Raw genomic sequence first — 27,509 nt, 5'->3', positions numbered from 1 at the left:
CCCCCACACATGCACACACGGAGCTCTCGTGCTCTCTCTCTCTCTAATAAATCAATAAAATCTTTAAAAAAAAAAGCTAAGGACAACCAGTCACAATCAGCCAACTGGTCTTTAAGTTATAGCCAATCAGTTATTTCCTCTGCCTTTTCTCTGTAAAAAGCCTCTCACTATGCTCCTGTCAGTGGAACATTTCTAACCACTTCCAGTTTGATGCTGCTTGATTTGAATTGGTTTTTCTTAAGTAAACTTAAAATTTTAATCTGCCTCAGTTTATCTTTTAATAAGTTCTGGTGTCATAAGAGGGGAACCTCACCCCGCAAAGGCTCCCAGGAGCAATGAGCAACCAGACAAAGGTCCCTGCTGAGCCTCTTGAGTGCTGTTTTCTGGCTGCCTCTGGAGGTGATGCCGGCGGGGAATGGGGAACTAGAGCTGAATGAATGATGAGACTGGAGAGCTTAATTATTCAGGATTCTAAGCAAGAGAAACCAACTCCAGTTAGTTTAAGCAAAAAAGAGACTGAATAAGGGAGCCGGGGTTTATTTAAAAGATTCAAGAGTATCTCCCAGAACTCAAGAGCAGGAAGGACACTGGGTCTCTAGAAACACTGGAACCAAGATCTTGAAGGTCAGGAATTAGGGCATTGACTCCATTTCTGATACTATCTCTGCTTTCTCTGGACACTTGCTTCCTTCTACTTTGTAGTTAATCCCCCTTTCTCTGTTATTGTATCCGTGTGATAGGCAGAAGCTGACTGGCCACCTATGTAACACTTCCAGCCACTTCAAACTCCAATCCAACACCTCAGCAAAAGATTTACCTCGAAGCTGAATCGAGTGTCTATTCTTCATTCAATTAACTGTGCCCAGGGACACAAGGTTTTCAAAGTTGATGTCCACTACAATGGATTTGGGTAAGGTTTTAGAAAAATGTGCAGATCTTGATGAAGAATTTAAATTTTATTTTGTAGGGGGAAAACAAGTAAAGGCAAAGATTTTCAAACAGAAGATTGAGATGATGGTATTTATTTTTTAGGAGACACTGGTGGTTGGTAATTGGGTAGGAGTAAAAGAGGTAATAGGAAACAAGTCTACTTCATTTATGATTGTGTCTGCTGCACCTAGCATAGTCCCTGGCACATAGGAGACACTAAATAAATATTTCATGAGTGAATAGATGAAGAATGACTTAAAATTTCATCCTGAACATCAGTGGAGAGTGGTGTCATTTATTCAAATAGGACAGACAGGGAAGTCTAGCAGGGGGTGGGAGTGGTGTTGGGATGTGGTATTATAGTTAATTTTATGTCAGCATGACTATGCTAAGGAACACCCAGATAGCTGGTAAACATTATTTCTGATGTGTCTGTTAGGTTATCTCTGGAAGAGATTAACATTTGATTCAGTAGACTGAGTAAAAACGATCTTCCCTCACCAATGTGATCAGGGCCCGAATAAAACAAAAAGATTTGAAAATGGTAAATTCCTTTTCTTTCTTCTTGAACAGGGGCGTACATCTTTTCCTGCCCTCTGACTTCAGAGCAACTGCATTTTGGGCCTTCAGAATAGGGTCTTAAACCAGAGCTATCCTTTCCCACCCAACACCCCTTCTCAGGGCTTTTGACTTGGACTGAATTATACCACTGGCTTTCCTGGGTCTCCAGCTTGCAGACAGCAGATTAAGGGATTTTTCAGCCTCCGTAGCCATCTGAGCCAATTCCTATAATACATCTTATCTTATATATAGTTGTGTGTATTTTTTTTAATCAAAAGGCAATTTTATTATTGTCATCATAAACCCAGAACCCTTAAAGAAGCCATGTGTTAGAAAAAGTAACTACGGGTCTCCTGTGGACGGAAGAATATCAGTAAGCACCGTTGTGTGGGTGAACTCTTTCCACAGAATGAAATTTTATAGATTACATTTCCAGATTTTTTTGAAGGTTTTATTTATTTTTTTATTAACATACAATGTATTATTTGTTTCAGGGATACGGGTCTGTGATTCATGAGTCTTACACAATTCACAGTGCTTACCATAGCAAATACCCTCCCCAATGTCCAACACCCAGCCACCCCATCCCTCCCACCCCCCTCTATTCCAGCAACCCCCAGTTTGTTTCCTGAGATTAAAAATCTTTTATGATTTGTCTCCCTTTCTGGTTTCATCTTGTTTCTTTTTTTCCTCTCTTCCCCTAAGATCCTCTGCCTTATTTCTCAAATTCCACATACCAGTGAGATCATATGATAATTGTCTTTCTCTGATTGACTTAGTTCACTTAGCATAATCTAGTTCCATCCACATCATTGCAAATGGCAAGATTTCATTTATTTTGATGGCTGCATAATATTCCATTGTATATCTTCTTTATCCATTCATCTGTTGATGGACATCTAGGCTCTTTCCATAGTTTGGCTATTGTGAACATTGCTGCTATAAACATTGGCTCTTTCCATAGTTTGGCTATTGTGGACATTGCTGCTATAAACATTGGGGTACACATGCCCCTTCAGATCACTACATTTGTATCTTTGGGGTAATACCCAGTAGTGCAATTGTTGGATCATAGGGTAGCTCTATTTTCAACTTTTTGAGGAAACTCCATACTGTTTTCCAGAGTGCCTACACCAGCTTGCATTCCCATCAACAGTGTAGGAGGGTTCCACTTTCTCTGCATCTTCACCAACATTTGTCATTTCCTGACATTAATTTTAGCCATTCTGACTGGTGTGAGGTGGTATCTCATTGTGGTTTTGATTTGTATTTCCCTGATGCCGAGTGATGTTGAACACTTTTTCATGTGTCTGTTGGCCATTTGGATGTCTCTGGAGAAATGTCTGTTCATGTCTTCTGCCTTTTTCTTGATTGGATTATTTGTTTTTTGGGTGTTGAGTTTGATAAGTTCTTTTTAGATTTTGGATACTAGCCCTTTATCTGATATGTTATTTGCAAATATCTTCTCCCATTCTGTCAGTTGTCTTTTGGTTTTGTTGACTGTTTTCTTTGCTGTGCAAAAGCTTTTTATCTTGATGAAGTCCCAATAGCTCATTATTGCCCTTGCTTCCCTTGCCTTTGACGATGTGTCTAGGAAGAAGTTGCTGCAGCTGAGGTCAAAGAGGATGCTGCCTGCGTTCTCCTCAAGGATTTTGATGGATTCCTGTCTCACATTTAGGTCTTTCATTCATTTTGAGTCTCTTTTTGTGTGTCGTGTAAGGAAATTGTCCAGTTTCATTCTTCTGCATGTAGTTGTCTAATTTTCCCAACATCATTTATTGAAGAAAAATTATTATTTTTCCATTGGACATTCTTTCCTGCTTTGTCGAAGATTAGTTGACCATAGAGTTGAGGGTCCATTTCTTGGCTCTCTATTCTGGCCCATTGATCTATGTGTCTGTTTTGTGCCAGTACCATACTGACTTGATTACAGCTTTGTAACAGAGCTTGAAGTCTGGAATTGTGATGCCACCAGCTTTGTTTTTCTTTTTTAACATTCCTCTGGCTATTTGGGGTCTTTTCTGGTTCCATGCACATTTTAGGATTATTTGTTCCATTTCTGTGAAAAAAGTTGATGATATTTTGGTAGGGATTTCATTAAATGTGCAGACTGCTCTAGGTAGCATAGACATTTTCACAATATTTGTTTTTCCAATCCATGAGCATGGAACATTTTCCATTTCTTTGTGTCTTCCTCAATTTCTTTCATGAGTATTCTATAGTTTCCTGAGTACAGATTCTTTGCCTCTTTGGTGGACTTATTCCTAGATATCTTACAGTTTTGGGTGCAATTGTAAATGGGATTGACGCCTTAATTTCTCTTTCTTCTGTCTTGTTGTTGGTGTATAGAAATGCAACTGATTTCTGTGCATTGATTTTATATCCTGCCACTTTATTGAATTCCTGCATGAGTTCTAGCAGTTTTGGGGTGGAGTCTTTTGGGTTTTCCACATAAAGTATCATATCATCTGCAAAGAGTGAGAACTTGACTTCTTTGCTGATTTGGATGCCTTTTATTTCTTTTTGTTGTCTGATTGTTGAGGCTAGGACTTCTAGTACTATGTTGAATAGCAGTGGTGATAGTGGACATCCCTGCCATGTTCCTGACTTATGGGAAAAGCTCTTAGTTTTCCCCACTGAGAATGATATTCGCTGTAGATTTTTCATAGATGGCTTTTATGATGTTGAAGTATGTACTCTCTATCCCTACACTGTGAAGAGTTTTAATCAAGAAAGATGTTGTACTTTGTCAAATGCTTTTTCTGAATCTATTGAGAGTATCATATGGTTCTTGTTCTTTCTTTTGTTAATGTAGTATATCACATTGATTGATTTATGGATGTTGAACCAACCTTGCAACCCACTTGGTCATGGTGAATAATCCTTTTAATGTACTGTTGGATCCTACTGGCTAGTATTTTGGTGAGAATTTTTGCATCCATGTTCATCAGGGATATTAGTCTGTAATTCTCCTTTTTGATAGGATCTTTGTCTGGTTTTGGGGTCAAGGTAATGCTGACCTCATAAAATGAGTTTGGGAGTTCTTCTTTTTGCATTTTGGAACATTTTCAGAAGAATAGGTATTAATTCTTCTTTAAATGTTAGGTAGAATTCCCCTGAGAAGCCATCTGGCCCTGGGCTCTTGTTCGTTGGGCCATTTTTGATACTGTTCAAGTTTTCTACTTCTTCCTGGTTCAGTTTTAGTAGTTTATACATCTCTAGGAATGCATCCATTTCTTCCAGATTGTCTAATTTGTTGGCATATAGTTGCTCATAATATGTTCTTATAATGTTTGTATTTCTTTGGTGTTGGTTGTCATCTCTCCTCTTTCATTCATGATTTTATTTATTTGCCCTTTCTCTTTTCTTTTTGATAAGTTTGGCGAGGGCTTTATCAATCTTAGTAATTCTTCAAAGAACCAGCTTCTAGTTTCGTTGATCTGTTCTACTGTTCTTTTGGTTTCTAGTTCATTGATTTCTGCTCTGATCTTTATTATTTCTCTTCTCCTGCTGGGTTTAGGATTTATTTGCTGTTCTTTCTCCAGCTCTTTTAAGTATAGGGTTAGGTTGTATATTTGAGACCGTTCTTGTTTCTTGAGAAAGGCTTGTATTGCTATATACTTTCCTCTTAAGACTACCTTTGCTGAATCCCAAAGATTTTGAACAGCTGTATTTTCATTTTCATTTGTTTCCATGAATTTTTTAAATTATTCTTTAATTTCCTGGTTGACCCATTCATTCTTTAGTAGGATGCTTTTTTGCCTCCATGTATTTTAGTTCTTTCCAACTTTCCTCTTGTGATTAAATTTAAGTTTCAAAGCATTGTGGTCTGAAAATATGCAGGGAATGATTCCAATCTTTTGGTACTGGTTGAGACCTGATTTGTGACCCAAGATGTGATCTATTCTGGAAAATGTTCCACGTGCATTAGAGAGGAATGTGTATTCTGTTGCTTTGGGATGGAATGCTCTGAATTATCTGTGAAGTCTATCTGGTCCAGCATATCATTTAAAGCCCTTATTTCCTTGTTGATCTTTTGTTTAGATGATCTGTCCATTTCAGTGAGGGGGTGTTAAAGTCCCCTACTATTTTTGTATTATTGTTGATGTCTTTCTTTGATTTTGTTATTAATTGGCTTATATACTTGGCTGCTCCTATGTTAGGAGCATAAATATTTCAACTGTTAGATCTTCTTGTTGGATAGACCCTTTAAGTATGATATAGTGTCTTTCCTCATCTCTTATTATAGTCTTTGGTTTAAAATCTAATTTTCTGATAAAAGGATTGCCACCCCAGCTTTCTTTTGATGTCCATTAGCACAGTAAATGGTTTTCTACCCCCTCACTTTAAATCTGGAGGTGTCTTTGGGTCTAAAATTAGTCTCTTGCAGACAGCATATCGATGGGTCTTGTTTTGGGTTTTTTTGGGTTTTTTTTTTTTTTAATCCAATCTGATACCCTGTGTCTTTTGGTTGGGTCATTTAGCCCATTTACATTCAGGGTAACTATTGAAAGATATGAATTTAGTGCCATTTGTATTGCCTGGAAGGTGACTGTTACTGTATATTTTCTCTGTTCCTTTCAGGTCTATGTTACTTTTAGGCTCTCTCTTGGCTTAGAGGACCCCTTTCAATATTTTTTGTAGGGCTAGTTTGGTGATCACAAATTCTTTTAGTTTGTCCTGGAAGATTTTTATCTCTCTTTCTATTTTCAATGACAACCTAGATGGATATAGTATTCTGGGCTGCATATTTTTCTCCTTTAGTGCCTTGAATATATCATGCCAGTCTTTTCTGGCCTGCCAGGCCTCTGTGGATAAGTCTGCTGTCAATCTAATGTTTCTACCATTGTAGGTTACAGATCTCTTGTCCCGAGCTGCATTCAGGATTTTCTCTCTGTCTCTGAGGTTTGTAAGTTTTACTGTTAGATGTCAGGGTGTTGACCCATTTTCACTGATTTTGAGGGGGGTTCTCTGTGCCTCCTGGATTTTGATGCCCGTTTCCCTCCCCAAATTAGGGAAATTCTCCACTATAATTTGCTCCAATATACCTTCTGCCCCTCTCTCTGTTTCTTCCTCTTCTGGGATCCCAATTATTATAATATTGTTTCACTTTATGGTATCACTTATCTCCCGAATTCTCCCCTCGTGATCCAGTAGTTGTTTATCTCTCTTTTTCTCAGTTTCTTTATTCCCCATCATTTGATCTTCTATATCACTAATTCTCTCTTCTGCCTCATTTACCTAGCAGTTAGAGCTTTCATTTTTTATTGAACCTCATTAATAGCCTTTTTTATTTCAACTTGGTTAGATTTTATTTTTCCAGAAAGGGATTCTCTAGTATCTTCTATGCTTTTTTCAAGCCCAGCTAATATCTTTATAATCATCATTCTGAACTCTAGTTCTGACATCTTACTAATGTCCATGTTGATTACTGCCCTTGTTCAGTACTGCCCTTGTTCCTTTTTTTTGAGGTGAGTCTTTCTGTTTTGTCATTTTGTCCAGAGAAGAACAGATGAACAAGAGAACAAACTGCTAAAAGGATAACAATGATCCCAGAAAAATATACACTAAGCAAATCATAAGAGACCTGAAACTGGGGGGAAAAGGGGAAAAAAAAGAATATGATCAGGCTGGTGATTAGAACAGAGCCACATACTAGATTTTGGCTGTATTTTGGTCTGTTAGGAGAAAATGCCTCCCAAAATTTTAAAGAAAGAAAAACTTATATATATACACGAAAATAAGGGTAAATACAATGTAGGGTTGGAATATGACTGTAAAAATGAAAATCAAAGATTTTAAAAAGGAATTGATAAGAAGTTGGTTGAAAAAGGAAAGAAGAAAAATTCAAAAAAAGAGAAATAGTAAAAGAAAAAAATAAAGAAAATTTAAAAAATTAACTTTGAAAGACTAAAGAATCATGGGGGAAAAGCCATGAATTCTATGTGCTGTATTCCTGTAGCGCTGGAGTTTTGCAGTTCTCATTGATCTGTAAACTCGGTTGTGGCTGCATGTTCTTGCTGATCTTCTGGGGGAGGGGCCTGTTGCAGTGATTCTCACATGTCTTTGCCCCAGGCAGTACTGCATGGCCCTTGCCAGGGGCCAGGCTAAGTAATCTGCTTGGGTTTGCTCTCAGTAGCTTTTGTTCCTTGAAGGCTTTCAGAGCAGCTTTTTAGAGGATAAGACTGAAAATGGCAGCCTCCCAATCTCTGGCCCTGGAGATGCCAAGAGCTCGGGGCCCACTCCTCAGTGAGCTCTCAGAGAAAAGCAGTCAGTCACTCCTCTCTCTTTGGTCTCTGTCCGCACTCCGCACTCACCGGGCCTGTGACCAAGCTTTTCTATCTCAGGCACAGGACCCCATTTGGAGTCTCCAAGCCCAGCAAGCTCCTGTGCCATGTTCCCATGCCACTTCTCCTAGGGGAGGAAGGAGAGTCTCCCCAGATCTGCTGCTTATTGGGCCCCTGTTCGAAGAGCAGTGGCCCAGCTGTGCCACAGTTTGCCGTTTATGGCAACCCCAAGCTGAGAGCCCCGTCCTCGGCTCACTCTTTGCAGCCAGCTTCCCCGCTCTGATACCTGGGAGCTCTGCTGCACTCAGGCACCCTCAGTCCTTCTGTGACCCCGAGGGTCCTGAGACTGCACTGTCCCAGCAAGGGTTCTACCCCCCTCCCCTTAGCTGCCTGAGTGACATCCCTCACCAGAGCAGACTTCTAAAAGTTCCGATTTTGTACTTCTCTGTTCTATCACTTGCCTGTAGCTGGCTGATGAAAGCTCCCTCACCCTGTGGTCTATCTTCCCACATATCACCTCAGATTCACTTCTCCGCACATCCTGCCTTCCAGAAAGTGGTCGCTTTTCTGTTCATAGAGTTGCTGCTATTCTTTTCTTCAATCTCCTGTTGAGTTCATGGGTGTTCAGAATGGTTTAATAACTATCTAGCTTTATTCCTGGGACCAGACAAAATTTAGGTCTCCTAGTCCTCTGCCATCTTGCTAGCCCTCAGTCGTGTGTATCCTACTGGTTCTGTTTCTCTGTTGAACCTTGACTAATACAGCTGGATAGTAGACCAACTTCTCTTTGATTATGTGAAGTTTGAGTGGCTGAATAGACTTTTAGGTAGAAATCTCAATTCAGCAATTAGATATTTAATTATGGATCTCAGGGGTGTGAAGTCTAGGCTGGCAAAAAACGTGAAAAAATGGAGGATTCTATCAATATCAGTAATATTTAGTGGCACCAGCTGTTGTAACAAAGAAATCCATTTGGTTCCAAAAAAATAGAAGTTTATTTTTCACTTCTTTGAAGTCCAATTGGACATTCTTGATTACTGGTCACTCCTCCAAGAAATGATTTAGGAATGGATGTTCTTTCCATCTTAAGGCTATACCATCCCGTAGAGCCTTGGATCCTCTCTTAAGATTGTGTGCATTCAGTCAAATGATTAATGTGAGGAGGGAGAGTGGAAGATTGTATAGGAGGTTTTTAAGGGCCAGGCCTGGCAGTGCCAGACATTACTTTCTCCTGTATTTTAGTAGCCTTACATAAGAAATTGGCTTAGCTAGTTTTAAGGGGTACTGAGACTTGCAGTCTAGCTATGTGCCTAGGAAACAGGGCAATGTTTGGTGAAACTCTAGCCAGTTTCTGCAAGAGCATACATCGTACTTGGAGTTTGAAATCACCTTAATGGCTACTATAGAAAGAAGATAACATAGGGCCAAAGGCAGACTTTTGAGACACTCCCACATTTAAAGGACTGGCAAAGGAGGACCTGGCAAAAGAAACTAAGGATTGCCAGTATGTTTGAAAGTGTCATCTAGTTTAAAAGTGAAAATGTTAATTGGGGAACTAGTAATTAACTTTGCTAGACACTGTGACACTTTTTTTTTTAATGTTCTCAAGGGCAGGTTTTATATAGAAAAAAAATATTCAGAGTTTTACTTTAACTTTTACAACCAGTATTTGGTTGATTGAAGTTAGAAATTTTTAAAAAACCTTATTCTTCCTTAGTGGCTTTACTTTCAGTGTATGTATCTCATTCTATTTATAAATCTAATAAATTTTAACAATAACTATGGGACTTTTTTAAATTTTAGTCTTATTTTACATACTTGATTAAACACTATTAAACATTTTAAATAGCATTTATACATTTAATGGATTCTATTAATTTTTAGGCACTTCAATCATTTAACAAAAATTTTCAAGTGCTTAAATGTAATTCTTATAAGTCTAATAAATTTAATTTATAATTATGGGGAATCTTAATTTCTTTTACATATTCCAGTAAAACTGCATATAAATATACTAAGTAATTTCAATTTAAAACCCAAAAGGTGAACTCAATTACTTGATTATACAGCTGAAATTTAGAATTAAGTTTAATTGAATAGTCCAAATTATCTCAAATATCTCACATTACATTTTTGAAATACAAATTTCTTTTAATTAATGGGCTCAATTACCCATACATTTCTATGTTTAATTCTAAATATTCTGGGGTTAAAAATATGCTTTTTCACAAAGGAAACACCGGGGTCATCACAAAGAGTCTTCAAGGATACTCTTTTAGATGTTTGGGATTTTCATAGTTATCTGAGATACTGACCAGGGGTTCTCACATCTGTGCCTGTGATGCCCTGTTGTAGTCCCTATATCAATTCACTAAATGGTTGTATAGATTTCAAAATCCATGCAGATTACATGCTTAGATCTGGATTTAACCTAATTCTTCTAGTAAGACTCTGCAAACCCATTTAGGTGGCTATATCGCTGGAACTAATTTTCTTTGGTTCTTATGTTATTTAAAATGTCTTCTTATGTAAATCAAAATACCTGTGATCTTGATGGAAAGCTACACTTTTGTCATGTTTTTCCTATTTGGCTGGAACAGATGTCTTTATGGGTCTAGATAACTCTCATAGCTATATAGTGCCCCAAGGTTCAGTCATTCCACTGAGAGGGCATGGGGGAAGAGGGAGAGAGCGAGGGGTGAGGTGGACAGAGAAAGAGAATTGAGGAGTTATTTGGTAACTTGGTAACTTTGAGGAGATGTACTTTGCATATTTGTATGTGGAAGTATTTGTGTCTTCTCAATAATATTTGTTGTTGTTTATTTATTTATTTTTTTAGATAAATACCCTAAATGAATCTAAGATTCAGCATTTTAGAAGCCATATCTTTATTCATTTGTTCTTTTCTTTATAATCTGGGCCTTTTCGCATCCTTTAGTTTTTAGAATTGCTACCTAGTTTGTTTTTAAAATGGTGGTGAGAATATTTAATATGAAATCTATGCATTTAACAGATTATTTATTTATTTTGCTTTTTGTTTTTGTTTTTATTTTATTTTTTATTTTTTAATTCCAGTGTAATTAACATACAGTGTTATATTTACCTCAGGTCTACAACATCTGATACAACAATTCCATACATCACCCAGTGCTCTTAATCTCCTTCACCTACTTCATCCATGCTCCCTACCCTTCTCCCTTCTGGTAATCACCAGTTTGTTCTCCATAGTTAAGAGTCTAGGGGTTTTATGTTTGTTTCTTTTTTACTTTGTTCATTTGTTTTGTTTCTTAAATTCCCCATATGAGTGTGAGCATACCGTATTTGTTTATCTCTGACTTATTTCATTTAGCATTATACCCTGTAGATCCATCCATGTTGTTGCAAATGGCAGATTTCATTCTTTTTATGGCTGAGTAGTATTCCATTGTATATCTATACTTCCTCTTCTTCATCCAGTCATCTCCTGGTGGACATTTGGGTTGCCTCCATATCTTGGTCCTCTTTTAACAGATTTCTAAGTGTGCAAAACAGTATTGTTATCTATACCGCACAAAGTTATCTATAGGTGCAATGTTGTGCACCATTTATCTAGATCTTTTTCATCTTGCACAACTGAAATTTTATAGCCCTTGATTAGCAACTCCCTGACAACCACTGTTCTAGTCTTTGCTTCTTCAAGTTTGACTCTTTTAGATATATAAGTGAAAGCATGCAGTATTTTCCTTTCTGTGACTGGTTATTATACTTAGCAGAATGTCTTCAAGGTTCATTGATGTTGTCACATATTGAAGGATTTCCTTCTTTTTCAAGGCTGAATAATATCTCACTGTATGTATATACCATATTTTTTTAACCCATTCATTGATTGGTGGACATTTAGGTTGTTTCCACATCCTGGCCATTGTGAATAGGGCTGCAATAAACATGACAGTGCTAATATCTCTTCAAGATTCTGCTTTCAGTTTTTCTGGATGAATATCCAGAACTGGGATTGCTGGTAGTTCTTTTTAAATTTTTGAGGAAACTCCATACCATTTTTCATAGTGGCTGCGTCATTCTGCATTCCCACCAACAGTGTACAAGAGTTCCAATTATTTAAAACAAAACAAAATAAAACAAAAACAGAGATTCTAGCTTTTAGTTTCTAGTTTGGCATAAACAATGTAATATCCCTCCATTCCCTGTTCCTCCCATTTCCTAATAAAATTGCATTTTAATTGAATCTTCAGTTTCTTCTCCACCATATTCTTTTTTTTTCTTTTTAAGATTTTATTTATTTGAGGGAGAAAGAGAGAATGAGTGGGAGGGAGGGGCAGAGGGAGAGGGAGAAGTAGACTCCCCGCCAAGCAGGGAGACCAATGTGGGGATGCAGGGCTAGATCCCAGGACCTGGAGATCATGACCTGAGTTGATGGCAGATGTTTAACAGACTGAGCCACCCAGGCACCCCATTCTTTCCCCCATATTCTGTCAGAAGCTTTGAAGAAGATCTTTCTTCAGCCACACACTAACTCGATTCCCTTCAGTTTTGAACTCAATATATTTTTCTCTGAATTCCCATTACAGACTTTCAAAATGGTAAGTGCCTGGGTGGCTCAGTTGGTTTTGTCTGACCCCTGATTTTGGCTTAGATCATGAACTTTGCACTCAGAGAGTCTGCTAGAGAATTCTTTCTCTCCTCTCAGTCTGTCTCTCCACCCCCTGCCTTGCTCACACACACACTCTCTCTAGAATAAATAAATCTTAAGAACAAAAACAAGAACAACTGCAACCTTTGCCAAAATTTATTCCCAACAGCTTCTGGCTGAGTTCGCACTTTTATACTTTTATATTCCAAATAAATCTCAATAAGTTTTCACTTTGCTCTGTACAAATCACACACACCTTACTTCTTACCACACTGAAATCACTAACATTCTCTGATTATTCTGCTGTGTGTGGAATATGTCTACTTCATCTGTCTCGAGAATGCTTTCTCATATTTCGAGTTCTTCAAGGGCTACTCCCTCTTTTTAAATGTTTATTCATGACAAAATTTGTGGTGTTACTTTTCAGAACAGATTTTAGCTTTAATTCAATATATTAAGTTCTTATGTGAATCAGCTACACAGAAATTTTTGGTATGCTTAGAATGAAAATTGCATTCTTCAATCTATCCTTGAAAATATTATAACACTACTAAAAAACAATAAACAAGATAATTTATATATTGATATGAAAATCTTCATTATTGAGTAAAAAAATTTAAAAATTATAGGCATATATATGTTCAAAAATTCTTACAAAACAAAAAGAAAAAAGCAGGATACTCAATAGAAAATAGCTTCTTACTTTTTCAGAAAAACCACATTTGTCATATTTAAGTAAAATGCAGTATTTTTCTGTTAATGTTTATTACTACATAAAAACTTGTTTATTATTTTAAGAAATATGTATAGAAGTATAGGAAGTAAGAAGCTCAAGAAAATCTTTTACGCCCATCTCTTCCTGACCTCACCGTACCACCCTCCAGAGGTAAACAGTGTAAATATTTCCGTACTAATCCTACCCAGACATTTTCCTATGCACACACACAAAATATTTCAAGAAATACAAAATGAGATCACGCTATGCCTTTATTTTTTTTAAGAAGGTTTTAATTGTTGTATATACACATGCAAAAAAGTACACAAGCCACAATCTTACAGCTTCAGGATGCTGAATTATCAGAGTTTGCACTTCGTAAAACCTCCCGAAGCTGATTGGTTCAGAGTAAGCTACAACTATTCTAGGGCGGAGAAACGAGTCCCGCGCCAGGCGCGCCGCCTTCTAGCCCGCAGTAACTGATAAGCGCGGCGTAGGTGGGAGGAAGCCGCTGTCCCGCTGTCCCGCTGCCCCGCTGCAGGGGGGCCGCAGCAGAGGCCCAGGTCCCAGGAGGCCCCGCCGGCCGCGCCGAGATGTGGAATCCCCTGCACGAAGCCGACTCGACCTTTGTCGCTTGGCGCCGCCCGCGCTTTGGGACGCTCGTGCTGGCCGCCGGCCTCTTGATCGTCGGCTTCCTCTTCGGTAGGGGGGCGCAGGACTCGCACATGCCGGAGCCTACCCCGCGGCCCCGCGGTTCCCGGGACTCGCGGGCCGCTGCCGAGTGCGGTCCTGTTGCGTGTTTACCCCAGGGACGGTGCTTTGGGTTGCGGGAAGGTGGGGAACGGGCTCCGGCGCCTTAGCTGGGGATCGCTGGAGGCGAGGGCACAGTAGGGTTCTGGACAGGCTATGGTAAGACAGTCACCCAGGGTAAGGAGTGGAACGCAGAGACCCTGAAACAGGACTTCAGCAGGTGCCACCCGCTCGAGCCCTTTGGGAAACTGGTACGTATTATGACCAGCGGGGCAGTTGAACTAGGTCGTCCAGGAAGCTTTGCGGGATAGGACTCTAACCTGTTTGGGGTCTTTCGTCGTGTGCCTGAGCTGCTTCATGTATACAGTAGGTGGACGTCAGGGCATTGTTGCACGGGGGCTCTTATCTCTCCTCATTCTTTCGTCCTTGGGAATTAAATAATTAGAGGAACATTTGAAAACTGGCTATTATTGTCAGCGCTCTGAGCAGATCTTTGCCGGTAGGTCTTTTGCGTTACTCTGTGTACTGATTCGCACACTTAACCCAACTTCCTAAAAATCCAGGGGCAGCACTGACAAGCTCAGACTCTTAAATTTTAATTTTGACTCTGCTACTTCTTCGTGGCTTTGAACAATTTACTGAGTCTTTCCTGGCTTCAGTTTTTCAATCCTTATGATAAGAATATCTGTAATTTATTCGGAATGGTAAATGAAAGAGCATCCGAAGCTCCTAGCACAGTGTTGGGTTGCTGGCACTTTTCTTTACTCCTTCTTGATGAGGAGATGCTTCTAATTGGACGTTGGTGCACAGGACTAGTTTAAGGTAGTTCACCCCTGCTCTGAATTCACTGCCCAGTGGATGACACAGAATAAGTTCTTTATTAATTGTAAATTTTTTCTTAGGATTCTCTGCTCTCCTTTCCCCCCACAGGCCTCCCACCTCTTCATTTTGTTCGTTTTTCATCTCTCAATTCAAGCATTTCATCCTCAGTGTGTCCTGCCCTGATCCCAGTCTAATCCAAGTCCTTTTGTTTTATGTACCAGTGGAATTGTATTTCCATTTGCTGCCACCTATTTATTTCAATATGCATGTATATATGCGTGTGTGTATGTATGTATATGATTAATAACTGGAAATTTCCACAAAAGCTGGATGGGTGATTTTGGTAACTATTTTACGCCCAGATCATATCATTTCTCTAAATAAAGCCTGTAAAGATGCCTCATTTCCCCCAGAGTGAAAGCCAGCTACAAGAGCAAAGTGCTCCACGTGATCTGGCTACCCATTCCTTCTGGTCTCTGTGCACTGGGCATCTTGCAGAGCCTTTGGGTGAATTGTAGTTTTCTTTTTTCTTTTTTTTTAATTGTAGTTTTCTTCTAGCTTTCTAAAGTTCAAAATCTCAAGCCTGCTTCAATTGGAAACACAGAATCTCAATACATTTTGTTTTAGTTTCTGAAACAAATTGCAAGTCTGAGTTTCCTTCAACTCTGAAATAATTTATGTACTTGAAATAGATTCATCATTAATTCATTATAAACATTTACTAAATGCTTATTCTGCATCAGCAGAGGAGCAGTCACTGAGGATAGAAGCTTTCAGGAGAAAATAGGTAGATCTCCTTTTTGCCTTAACCTTTAAGAGATCTTGTTTATCCCCATTAGTTGAAACGTATTTAATTTTATTGGTCCTTTGCTTATAAAACATTTCGTTTTTTAGAATCACAGCAACATCTGTCATTGAAATTATTTTAAAAAAGTATGTTGTGACTGATCTGTATTTGAAAAGTGTTTCCATGATTTTTTTTCTAGTGAAACTGGGCAAGAGAAATTAAATGTAAAATAATCTCAGTTAATACTGGAGGTCATTGATACTTTGTGTTTCATGCATGATAGATACAATAATAAGGAAAAATAGGTCCTGTTTGTGAACTCATGTCTTGTTCCTATCTTTGTATGTATTTTACAGGATGGTTTATAAAATCCTCCAATGAACCTACTAACATTGTTCCACAGCATAATGTGAAGAAGGTATTTTTGGATGAATTGAAAGCTGAGAACATCAAGAGGTTCTTATAGTAAGTATATACTTGATGGCTTATATGGGTAATTTGTTATTCTGTTCAGAAAGTTTTGATTAAATATTTCATATACAGGAACTGACTTTTAAAAAAAGTTTTATTTGTTGAAAACACTGTATCATATTTCATCTAGACAGGATTATACTTTAAGCTAAACTGTATCACTAGATTCAATTTTGGGCAGGAGTCAACAAACTATGTCTTATAAAGGACCAGCCCCTGTAGGCCAGCCGATCTCTGTTACAATTACTCAGCTCTGCTATTGTAGCACAGAAGAGGCCAGAGAAAATACATAAACATACAAGAGTAGCAGTTTCAGTAAAACTTTATTTATGGGCACTGAAATTTGAATGTCATATATGTCACAAAATATTTTTTTTTTTGCTGTTTATAATGTAAAAACCATTTCAGCTTGTGGACTGTACAAAAATAAGGAAGTGGGCTGGATCTGGTCAGTGGAACAATTTGCTGACTCCTGTTTAGAAGACAACATTATATTTTAGGCAAAAAGAATAAACTTGGACTTTGCACTCAGATATACTTTTTTTTATAATAATTTTTTATTATGTTAGTCACCATACAGTACATCATTAGTTTTTGATGTAGTGTTCCATGATTCATTATTTGCATATAACACCCATGCAATACGTGCCCTCCTTACTACCCATCACCGGCCTACCCCAGTCCCCCACCCCCTCCCCTCTGAAGCCCTCAGTTTGTTTCCCAGAGTCCATAGTCTCTCACGGTTCATTCGTTGGACTCAGATATGCTTGAATTTAAATTACATCTTTGCCCATTGACAGTAAAATGACTTGGAGTGAATACTTAACCTTCCTGAGCTTTCATTTCCAAATCTGTAAAATGGGAACCATGATATCACTGTGACAAGGATGAATTAGAGAGCGCATATATGACATGGTTTGAAAACTAGCTCTCTGTTTCCTGAAATAGTTATTTGTAGTGTAGAGCAAAATATGTAAATTAGTAAATTTAAAGAGCATTTGCAAAGCAACTAAAAATAAAACACTTGTGTAGAATGACTGTATGTAACTGATTAGACTACTTAGCTTTTCCAAAGCAAAATACTTGGAGGTCCTGATAGTGATTGAAGCATTCCTTAGTGAATACAAGTTAGAATTTTATGTAAAAGACAGTTATACACACACACACACGCATAGATGTACACACACATGATCATACAAACACATATGTCTATTTTATTTATTTATTTTAAAGATTTTATTTATTTATTTGAAAGAGAGAGTGAGCTAGAGAGAAAACACAGCAGGGGTTGCGGCAGAGGGAGAGGGAGAAGCAGGCTCTCCACTGAGCAGGGAGCCGAGCCAAAGCAGGGCTGGATCCCAGGACCCCAGGATCAAGACCTGAGCCAAAGGCAGACATTAATGGACTGAGCCACCCAGGAGCTTCCTATTTCAATTACAATAGAATTAAAACTATGAATAAAAATTTGCTTGGGCACCTTCCAGTCTTTGGAAGGGCCATTTCAACTGAGAGACCTGGAAGCTTAAATTTTGTGGAAACCCCTCCTCTGCCTCTAGGACTTCTTTCACTATAATTCTGTATAATAGATAAAGTAAAAGTGGAGCTCTGGCAAGATATAATGTTCACTTCTAGACAGAGCTGCTGTCCCTGCTTCCTTTCCTAACCTGTGACATGGACTGACTGGCAGAGAACAAAAATGAATGCCTTCATTTCTCTTTCTAGACCCTGAGTAAAATGAAAGCAATCAGTTTCTTGCTTATTCTCCATGACCCCAGCAAAACGCCTCTCATTGTTTAGAACTCAAGGATTTTCACCATTAGCACACACAAAAAAAGAAATTAAGAGAACCCAACTCATCCCTCCAAGGACCACAGAATTACCAGAAACCTCCTGGACTCTCCAGATTTCCCATTTGCCATTCAGCCATTAGAGAGCTTTCAATCTAATTCTACCCATAGGCCAGGGGTCGGTAAAGCCTCAGATCTTCCATCTTATCTTCCTTTGCTCTGCTTCTAAAGGTCCTCTCTACTTCCAAGTTGTCTGCCTCTCCATAGTGGCTGGGAGGATCAAAGTAGGGGCTGTTTTTTTCAGCCTCCTTTGGGATAGGGGTTGTCCTGTTTCCCTTCTGGTTTTTTTTTTTTTATTATATTATGTTAGTCACCATACAGTACATCCCTGATTTTTGATGTAAAGTTCGATGATTCATTAGTTGCGTATAACACCCAGTGCACCTTACTACCCATCACCAGTCTATCCCATTCCCCCACCCCTTTCCCCTCCATTGAATTCTCAGCTCTGTTCACTACTTTGCATCTCCTTAAGGAAACTTTCCTTCTATTCTGGTCCGGTTTTGAAAGACAAGATTATTTTAGAAAACTCTTGTAGACCTGTGGGCTCAGAATTTCCCTGATAGGCCTTTGAGTACCACTTCTGCTTTTACTAGCTGCTTTCCAGGCATCTAGCTCCTGGAAGCACTGTTCCATCATTTGTAAGCCAGACAGCTCTCTTTATTAATTGAGATAATGTAATGATATGTGGCACTTTTCTAGCCAGACAGAGATATGTGAGCCCACTTTTAAATACAAGTTGTTGGCTATTTGGGATGGTTTGTAAATTATTATTTTTTAAGAAAACTTGATATTTTAGTAGGATTGACAAATTATTTGCAACACTCTTCGTAATTGAATAATACAATAAAAATTAAGAGTTGCAGTTTAAGTTACCCAATTGAGCTACGGATCTTTGGAAAGTAGTGAGGTAGTAATATTCTCCGAGGGTGCAGATGAGAAACTAAAGATTTAGCCAGGATTACACAGGTTAGTGGCAAAGCCTCTACTATACCACTTATAAGATTTTATGCCAATTTATTTATCATTGGAAATGGATTTTTTCCTACTCTTCATTAGGATCAGCTTTGCTCCACATGAGTGGGTTCCAGCCCTAATAGTAGCACACTCTTGTATCCTCATTGGTAATGACAACACTGTTACAAGGAATTTCACTTGTAATAGCCAGGTTTGATAATTATCAATTCCTCCCTCCCTCCCTCGCTCCCTTCCTTCCTTCCTTTTTTGGTGGTAGGGAGAACAGGTTCAAGACTCCCTATTGGTAACTGTTCTTTTTTTCTTCCTTTCATTTTTATTTATTTATTTTTTTAAGTAAACTCTACCCCCTAAGTGGGGCTCAAACTCACAACCCTGAGATCAAAAGGCACATGCCTTATCAACTGAGCAAGCCAGGTGCCCTATTTCTTAACATGTAGGGACAGTTATCACTCTGACTTGAGGAAATATGCATAATCTGCATTCACTTTAGTTACAGTTTGTGATCTGTATTATATAGAAAAAAAATTGCAACGTGTTGGCTCTTTTTCTGTTATCTCTGCAGGTATTCATTGAAAAGATATAAAGAAACCTCAGCTGCCTCTTGTGTTATTTTTGTTATTACTTTTTGCAAATACACATTAGAAATTTTGTGTAAGTTGTTGTAAGGGAGCAAGAATGTCCTATCCCTTTCAAGGTCCTACTAGCAGGACTAAGAATTAAATTGACACAAGAGAGATTCACAGGAGAAAATCAGATTTAATAGTGTATGTGTGGGGAATCCGTATAGACATGGGAATTCCAAAGACAGGCAAAATGAGGTATATGAAAGGAATCCACTTTGCAGGGTGATTAAGAAGAGCAGATGTTTGGTAATTAGGTAGATATTTGTCCTGCCATACAGATGGATCACTCAGATAAAATTTATCTCTGCTAATAACCCTTATTTTGAGAAAGATCACCAATTTAGATTCTTCTGTTTTGTTAAGGGAGTGGCAAAAGTTTCTTTTGATCCTGTAGGGTTTTGATGGCCTTCAGCTCAGAATAATGTTCGTGCCAAAGTGGCCCATCTTGGGCAGTCCACTTTGGCTTCTATAGTGTTAAGCCCTTAAGCATTTTTGAATAAGGATTTTGATACTATCTTTGTAAATACAATTTAAATTATTCCAATAGAATTATAAAAAAATAATCACAAGAACTCCATTTTTTTAAAAACTGAGAGTTATGCTTCTTGGCAGTTGATTTTCCAAGTCAAAAATTAAGATAAATTACCATAAAAGTAAACATTTGAAAATGGAATTATCATAATCATGTTGCCTATTTATTTGTTTTTTAAAAAATCCCTATAAGGATGGACATGTGTTGATTTTAGAAAAACCTACATATTCAGGAGCAGAAGTTTGTGAAGATCTAGAAGTAAATGTCTTTTTATGATACATGATGCTTTTTGGCATGTGGATTTTTTTTCTCTAAGTGATTTGAGACCAAAATACCAAAGAGCTGAATCTTCAGGGAAATAACACATTTCCAGGAGAGAGAGAGAAATTTAAACAAACAAAAGCACCAGTATCCAGACATATTAAATGAGAAAGTAGTAAACTCATGAAAATATTTTTAGTAGCTACCCTCATAGCTTATTCATTAGAGATATTCCTGGTCAGGCTAATTATCATCATTGATTTTTAAGTGTATTACTATGCACAATGAACGGAGTACAAGAGATTCAGTCTGAGCTTCTTGAAATATGTTTAGATTATTCCTTAATGAAGATACTTTATAAAGGTTGCTAATCAAAAGCTTTCTCACTTGGCCATAACTTGGAGTACTTAAAAATAAATGTAATTATCAATCATTCTTGGCTCGTCACAACTTGGTATTTTGTATGAAAATATTTTTTACCTTCTAAATCTGTTTCACAAGTGAAATAAATAATTCCATGAAAATTCTAAGACGCATGAGTCTTAAGGAAAGAATAGGACACTTTCCTCATCTACTATATGGGGACACGCCCACAGGATTTCATATAACAATTCTCTACAAAGATCAGTTTCTCCAATTTTTCTTTTGAATGAGTACAAATTAGAGCATGAAAACTTCAAAATAAGCTTTGAAAATCTATTTGATGCAATAATAGTACCACTTTCCTTCTTTAACATATCACATTTCAAAGCACCTTTGAAATGTCAATCTGCCTTCCTTGGTTGTTCATTTGGGATAAAGGCAGACTAAACATTAATTTCTAACCACTTTCAATTTTTGTTCACCAGTAATTTTACACGGCTGCCACATTTAGCAGGAACAGAACAAAACTTTCAGCTTGCAAAGCAAATTCAATCCCAGTGGAAAGAATTTGGCCTGGATTCTGTTGAGTTAGCCCATTATGATGTCCTGTTGTCCTATCCAAATAAGACTCATCCCAACTACATCTCAATAATTGATGGAGACGGAAATGAGGTAAAACAAAGAGATAAGAAACTATCCTCATCTCTATTCTTTTCAAACAGCTTTTATGAAAGAATGTCCTATACATCTCTAATTATTGATAGAAATCAATGTTATTGAAACTTGTGAATGATGTCTTTAATATCTCATTACCAATGTCAACTCCTTTCCTATGATGTTTGAATTTAATGTGATGTTGGAAAAAGTCTGAGAAATTAATGCTTGATGACAGTTGTATTTTCTGTTTTTTAGTATTGTGTGCTAATACAAAATATGATATATTAATACTTCCAAGCAAGTAAAATATACACATTTTTGATAGGTTCAGACTATAAAAGATACTGTATGAGTTTGGGGATGTGAGGAAACTCAAGACATCTGGTGTGCAGTTTGAGTCTGCAGCTTTTTACTGGTACATAATGATATGACTCATATGATCATGTGTTCAGCTCTGTGCCCAAAACTTGGATGTGGGCATTTAAAGGGGAAGAGAATTTGGAGAGAATGTCTATAGAATGATTATCTAAACAATTTACAATCTTGTTTGCAAGTTAGGGTACATTCTTGAGGAAGAAAAGAATACAAGTAATTTGAGATATTTCTTATCATGATATGTATTCAATATGAAACTCATAAAATAAAACTCATTTGTTTAACCCTGTTTAGCATACCTTAGTTTTAGAGCTACTGTACTGAAATAGCCCCTTTCAGTAGAGATAGTTTCCTTCAGTCGTTTTGTTACTTGAGCCTTCTCAATTGTATATAGCTTCAGATATGTCCAGATTGATCAGTGAACTGAAAATGTCATGTGATTTAAATATATATAAATTTAAAATTTTTTTCCTAATATGTCAATCACATTCTATCAACTAATGAATCAGTCTTTTAATGGCAAATATGCTGTTATGTTTTGCTGTTAGTGATGTAATGCCATGCTAAATTTCCTAATATGATTTAAAACTTTCCATATTAACTACTATTTTAAATTATTGTAGTTAATAGTTAATCTTTTTAAAATATTAAACTACCTCAAAATTTAAAAAGTATTTTTTAAAAAAGGTTATGTGGAACAATATACAGCATATGGTCCCATAATATTTATTAAATAAGTGGGGGCATATCTATATAATTAAGTACTAAGGAGTCTATAAAAGTATGTTTAGGAAAGTTATTTAATGATGAAATAAGATATTGATTATGTTAATATATATGTTCATATATGTGTATAAAATCTCTGTCTTGATCTGTCGGATTTGGGGATGATCTATCCAGTGAGGAAAATAACAAACTTGCGCTTCTTTTTCTTTTTTCTTTCACCTCCCAATTTTGACTGTGACTTTGCTTTTATTATTCCATTTCATTATTTGTTTTGTCATTATAAGCATTTATTAAATTCTTCAAGTCTGACACCTAATATAAAGGTATCATGTAGAAACATCATTCTGGAGATTTTCTGGAATGGTGTTAGCTGTTTCTTTTGGCTTCCTAGACCAATTTCTGTTGGAATGGGGAGTGTTTTCCCCACACATCCAACAAGCAATTCTCAAACACCAGTTGGGTGTCCTATGATTCAACTCAATTCTGACACTATTTCCCCAGAGAGAGCATCAGATTCCATCGGTAACAATTCAGTCTCATAAGACTGCCCTCTTCCCCACCCATTCAGATGCCAGTTGCAAGCCTAGGTTGTTAACCTGTGTTTCTGACCTACCAACTATAGACTGGAGGTTCCAATGACCCCATTCAACTCAGGATGCCAGTTTGTTCATTGTACTTCTGACAGATGGGCAGAAATTAGAGGTTCCTATGATCCCCTCCTCAGGATTGATTAATTTGCTTGAGCAAATTAACATTTGCAAAAAACATTTTACATTCCAAATTACTGATTTATTGTAAAAGGATGATAAATGATACAAATCAATAGCCAGATGAAGGATGCATAGGGCAAAGTATGTGGGAAAGAGCAGAGAGCTTCCACACCCGCTCTAGGAACCCCAGTCCCCCTCATCTCCAACCGAGAAGCTCTCTGAACCCTGTCCTTTGGGTTTTTATGGACGCTTCATTACATAGGTGTAATGATTAAATCTTGGCTCTTGTGATTGATTCAACTTCCAGCTCCTCTCTCCTGGCTGGGAGGTTAGCAGTGGGACTGAAAATTCCAACCCTCTAATCACTAAGTTTGTTCTCCTGGCAACCTGCGCCCATCCTTAAGTGGGGTCCAAAAGTTACCTCGTTAACATAACAATAGACAGCTTTGTTGCTCTTATCAGGAAATTCCTTTTAGAACATTTTAGGAGCTCAGTGCCAGAAACGTGATGAAGATCAAATATATATTTATCATAAATCTCAATATCACACTGCCTAAAACTTCCTAATTTTTAAAAAGCTGTATCATTAGTCCATTTTCCTTTTTTATTTTCATCCAAAGTACATCTGAACATAGTCACATACTTCTCCAAAGTGCCTTGTTTTCTCCCTATTTCTCCTTTTCCTGAAGCAAGCTGTGTCAACTGTTGACACAAAATGAACAAACCTTTTAAATTTTAAAGGAAAAGGAAAAGAGTTTTATTTGAGCCCAAGTTAAGACAGCTGCCCAAGATACATGATTTTCACGAAAGAAAAAAGGAGCATTGGGGGGGAAAGGAAGAGTAAAAATTACATAATAGGAAAGTAAAAGTGACTTAAGTGCTGTGTATCAGTAATTAGAAAAAAAAATTAAAGGAAAAAACTGATTTAAAACATAGCATGTCAAACTAAGTAAAATCAGCTGTGTACTATTTTATAAGGAGTAATTTGAACACAACATCACAACAAGTTTGAAAGTAACTGAAAAACTGAAAAAGAAATACCAATTAAATATTGACTTAAAAAATGGTTTTATCTTATAAAGTAAGTTTTAGGACAAAGTTAAAAACCTCATTAAGAGATAAAGAGGGTCACTACCTAAGTTTTTCAATTCACCAACAATTCTAAATTTGTTTTTATCTGTAGAGGAAAAGTTACAAGAGGCCCCAAATGGAGTTACTTCTACTAAGCCCCCTTCAGCAACCCAAGACTTAATACCTAACCTAACAGTTTCAGCCTCTCCCAGGAATGTGATCTTTAACTAGTCAATCTGAAATTATCTGGTCAGCACTGATGAGGTAATCCACCCGATGACCCCTTTTGTCCCCTAAAGGACAAAGATCAATAAGGAAAAATACAAGGAAAGCATAAATAAATACGGAGTGAAAAACAGAGGCATATCTATTGATGCTGTGCAGATTCAAAGAGATAAGAAAATTCTAGGAAGAAGGATGCCAATAATTCACAGCTGAGACGAAATGGAAAAAACATGAAAATTGACACAAGAATGCTTTTTTTAAAAATCCAAATAGTTCTATAAGATTAATTAAATTGAATTAGTACTTCAGAAACTCCAACAACACAGAGCATCAAGACCAACTGGTTTACCTTTAAGTTTGAAAGATTGAAGTTAAAGATCATTTAAATATAACACAACCTATTTCAGAGAATATTAAAAACTCAATTCATTTTTTAAAGCAAGTATAATCTAGAAATGATAACCCAACAAGCAAATTGCAAAAATACAGGCCAAATGTGTAATGTGTATATATATGGATAATATAATTATCGTTATGAAAAAGAAAAATTGCATACTCATCTCAAAACATATCCAGCCCCCCCCAAAAAAGTTGAAAAGTGAAAAATAAATTCACGATAAAAACTCTTAGTAAACTTGGAAAGGAAGTTAATTAACATCACCTGATAAAGGTCACAGCAACTATCAAAATTAATGGTGAGACATTAAAAACATTCCCTTTGAGTTTGGATATCTATCACTACTTTTCAACACTGTACATGGCCCTGGTCCTGGGCAGGGGTACAAACAGTGATGGGAGACCAAGAGTGAACCTGACATTATGTTATACCAACTAGAGCACTAAATATCTACCTTTTCTGAGGCACACAGAACCTAACGTGAAACCATATCAACTACTACCCTTCAGAAATGCCCACATCCTCCATATAGCCCATAATTTTTCTGTAAACCACATAGGGTATGAAACTCATCTGAATCATTGGGAAAGATTCTAAAAGAAACTGTAGTAAAGTACAATACAAATCCATCCAGAAACAAAGTCCTTGCATCAGCACGTCTTTCAGCCAAGGGAGTATTCAAGTTGGTGTCACTCAATTTGCCTATATGGATGGTAATCTACAATTTTACAGCCTCTCTGAACAAGGGGATTTTAGAGCAAGTTAATGAGTTATTCTAACAAGTAGGAAAAATTTGTAAGGTCAAGGAAACAACTTTTTTGGGTGACTTTATCAAAGGTAGACTATATAACAGAGAGCATTGCTCACTTTCCAGAATTCACTAATATAGCCTCAAATTATGTATCCTGAGTATAACTAAAACAGTTTAGTTTACAAATTTCTATTTACCTTTTGTGGCATAAAAAAAGGCAATATATAGTTCAATCTATATCATATGTTCCCTCTATGTGAACAAAGATAAGATAATGTGTCTGTATATATTTAAAATATTTCTGGTAGAATTTATAGAACAGTAGTCATATTTCTTGCCTGTGGAAGGAGGAACTTGTGCGTGTTGTGCAGGAGACTAAAAGTTTACAGTTTACCACAGAACTCAGCTCTGAATAGTCACAATAATTAAATTACACTGGGAGATGGTAATAGTACAAAAACATTCACAAGTGGGGCAGAGGGACAAAAACAGTTGAACTGTTGCAATATTCATAGATAACACCTAAATCTGAAACATAGCATGTTATTTAAAGAAACAGAGGTAAATATCCCCCAAATCAACTCCTGGTTGTGATAAAAGAAAGGGAATTTTCAACTTTTCATGTTTGTGGGTCCTACTCCTGGGCTCCCAGAGAAGCTATGCTTGAATGTTTACCAAGGTCAAAATGACTCAGCAAAACCTTGAAGTATGAATGGTCTCTGTTTTTGCCCTGAGCACACATTGTATATCTGCTTCATTAAAAAACCAAAGAGAAGCATTCCAAACATAAGGACAAGAAAAAGAAAGAAACCTCCCAGATTCCCATAAGATTAAAATCATGCAGACTTGCACATACTAAAAATATAAGATAAAGTCTATAATTTTCTGGAATGTCCTTTGTCATAATGATTTCTAATTCTTTTCCCCCCCTTCCCTTCTTCTTCTTCTTTTTTTTTTTTTTTTTGGATGGTTAATCTTGCCAGTTTCATTTTTTAGTAGTTTGGAAACTAAAAAATCTGATCCCTACTTAACAATGTCATAATTGATCAATATTCCTATAATACAAACATACAAATATCTTAGAATATTTTCACTTTGGTCATACCCTACCAATTTATGCCCATAATTCTAATCCAATCTTGTTCTTGTCAACTTGAACAATACTTGACTTTATTATTACATACAGTGCATATTTATTCATTTTTTCCACATATTCAGGACACCTTGCTTACCGGTCCTTCTTGAATCATCTTAGAGCTTCTTTTAGAGGCTTTATTTGTTTTGTTGAATGATGTCATTTAGAGATTTTCTTTAAGTGAATATCCATTGACTCCGAACTGTTAATTTTTCATAGGAGAATGTGTCTTTCATTTCATTTTTTCTTTTCATTTCCTCCCTCCCTTTCTTTTTCTTTTTCTTTCTTTCTTTTTCTTTCTTTCTTTTTCTTTCTTTCTTTCTTTCTTTCTTTCTTTCTTTCTTTCTTTCTTTCTTTCTTTCTTTCTTTCTTCTCTCTCTCTCTCTCTTTTTCTTTCCTTCTTCTTTCTTTCTTTTATAGAGAGAGAGAGAGAGAAAACTCATGCCTGCGTGCAAGGGAGGGGAGGGGCAGAGGGAGAGAGAGAATCTTAATCAGGCTCCATGCCCAGCTGTGAGCCCAATGCGTGGCTTAATCTCATGACCTGATATCATGACCCGAGCCGAAATCAAGAGTCAGACGCTTAACCAATTGAGCCGTGCAGGTGCCCCCATTTCATTTTCAAAAGGAAGGATGTTTTTGTGGGACCTAGATTTGTAGTTTGACAGTTATTGTCCCTTTACACATGGAGAGAATATTTGACAGCATTTTGGCTTCCATTATTACTGTTGAGAAATTAGCTGCCAATCTAATTTTTATTCTGTTTGGGTTTCTTGTATAATCTCTCTTTTGTAACTTTTGACATTTAAATAGTATATTGAATATCATAATTTTACTATGATGGGTCTGGATGTAAGTTATTTTTTCGTTAGCTTGGTCAGTAGTCATTGGACCATCTGAATCTTAGAGTT

At 37.1% G+C, this 27,509-nt stretch overlaps 1 protein-coding gene across 5 annotated transcripts in view; it reads left to right on the top strand.

Moving 5' to 3' along the window:
- Window positions 1-790: 790 nt before the first annotated feature.
- Window positions 791-27,509, top strand: part of LOC148108305 (glutamate carboxypeptidase 2-like) — a 121,313-nt gene continuing 94,594 nt past the window's right edge. For 3 of the 5 annotated variants that reach the window (XM_087870998.1, XM_087871000.1, XM_087871001.1), the window contains exons 1-3: window positions 13,659-13,822; window positions 15,836-15,944; window positions 21,040-21,226. In XM_087870998.1, the coding sequence (XP_087727124.1) occupies window positions 13,714-13,822; window positions 15,836-15,944; window positions 21,040-21,226 (405 nt within the window). In that variant the 5' untranslated portion in view covers window positions 13,659-13,713. Of the gene's footprint in view, window positions 911-13,657; window positions 13,823-15,835; window positions 15,945-21,039; window positions 21,227-27,509 lie in introns of those variants that run through there. The other 2 variants (XM_087870999.1, XM_087871002.1) reach the window with 2 other exon arrangements.

Source organism: Ursus americanus, chromosome 21 (genome assembly GCF_024610735.1).
Source record: "Ursus americanus isolate L20-20 chromosome 21, mUrsAme1.1.p, whole genome shotgun sequence".
Lineage (NCBI taxonomy): Eukaryota > Metazoa > Chordata > Mammalia > Carnivora > Ursidae > Ursus > Ursus americanus.
This window is presented reverse-complemented; position numbering and strand designations above follow the sequence as displayed.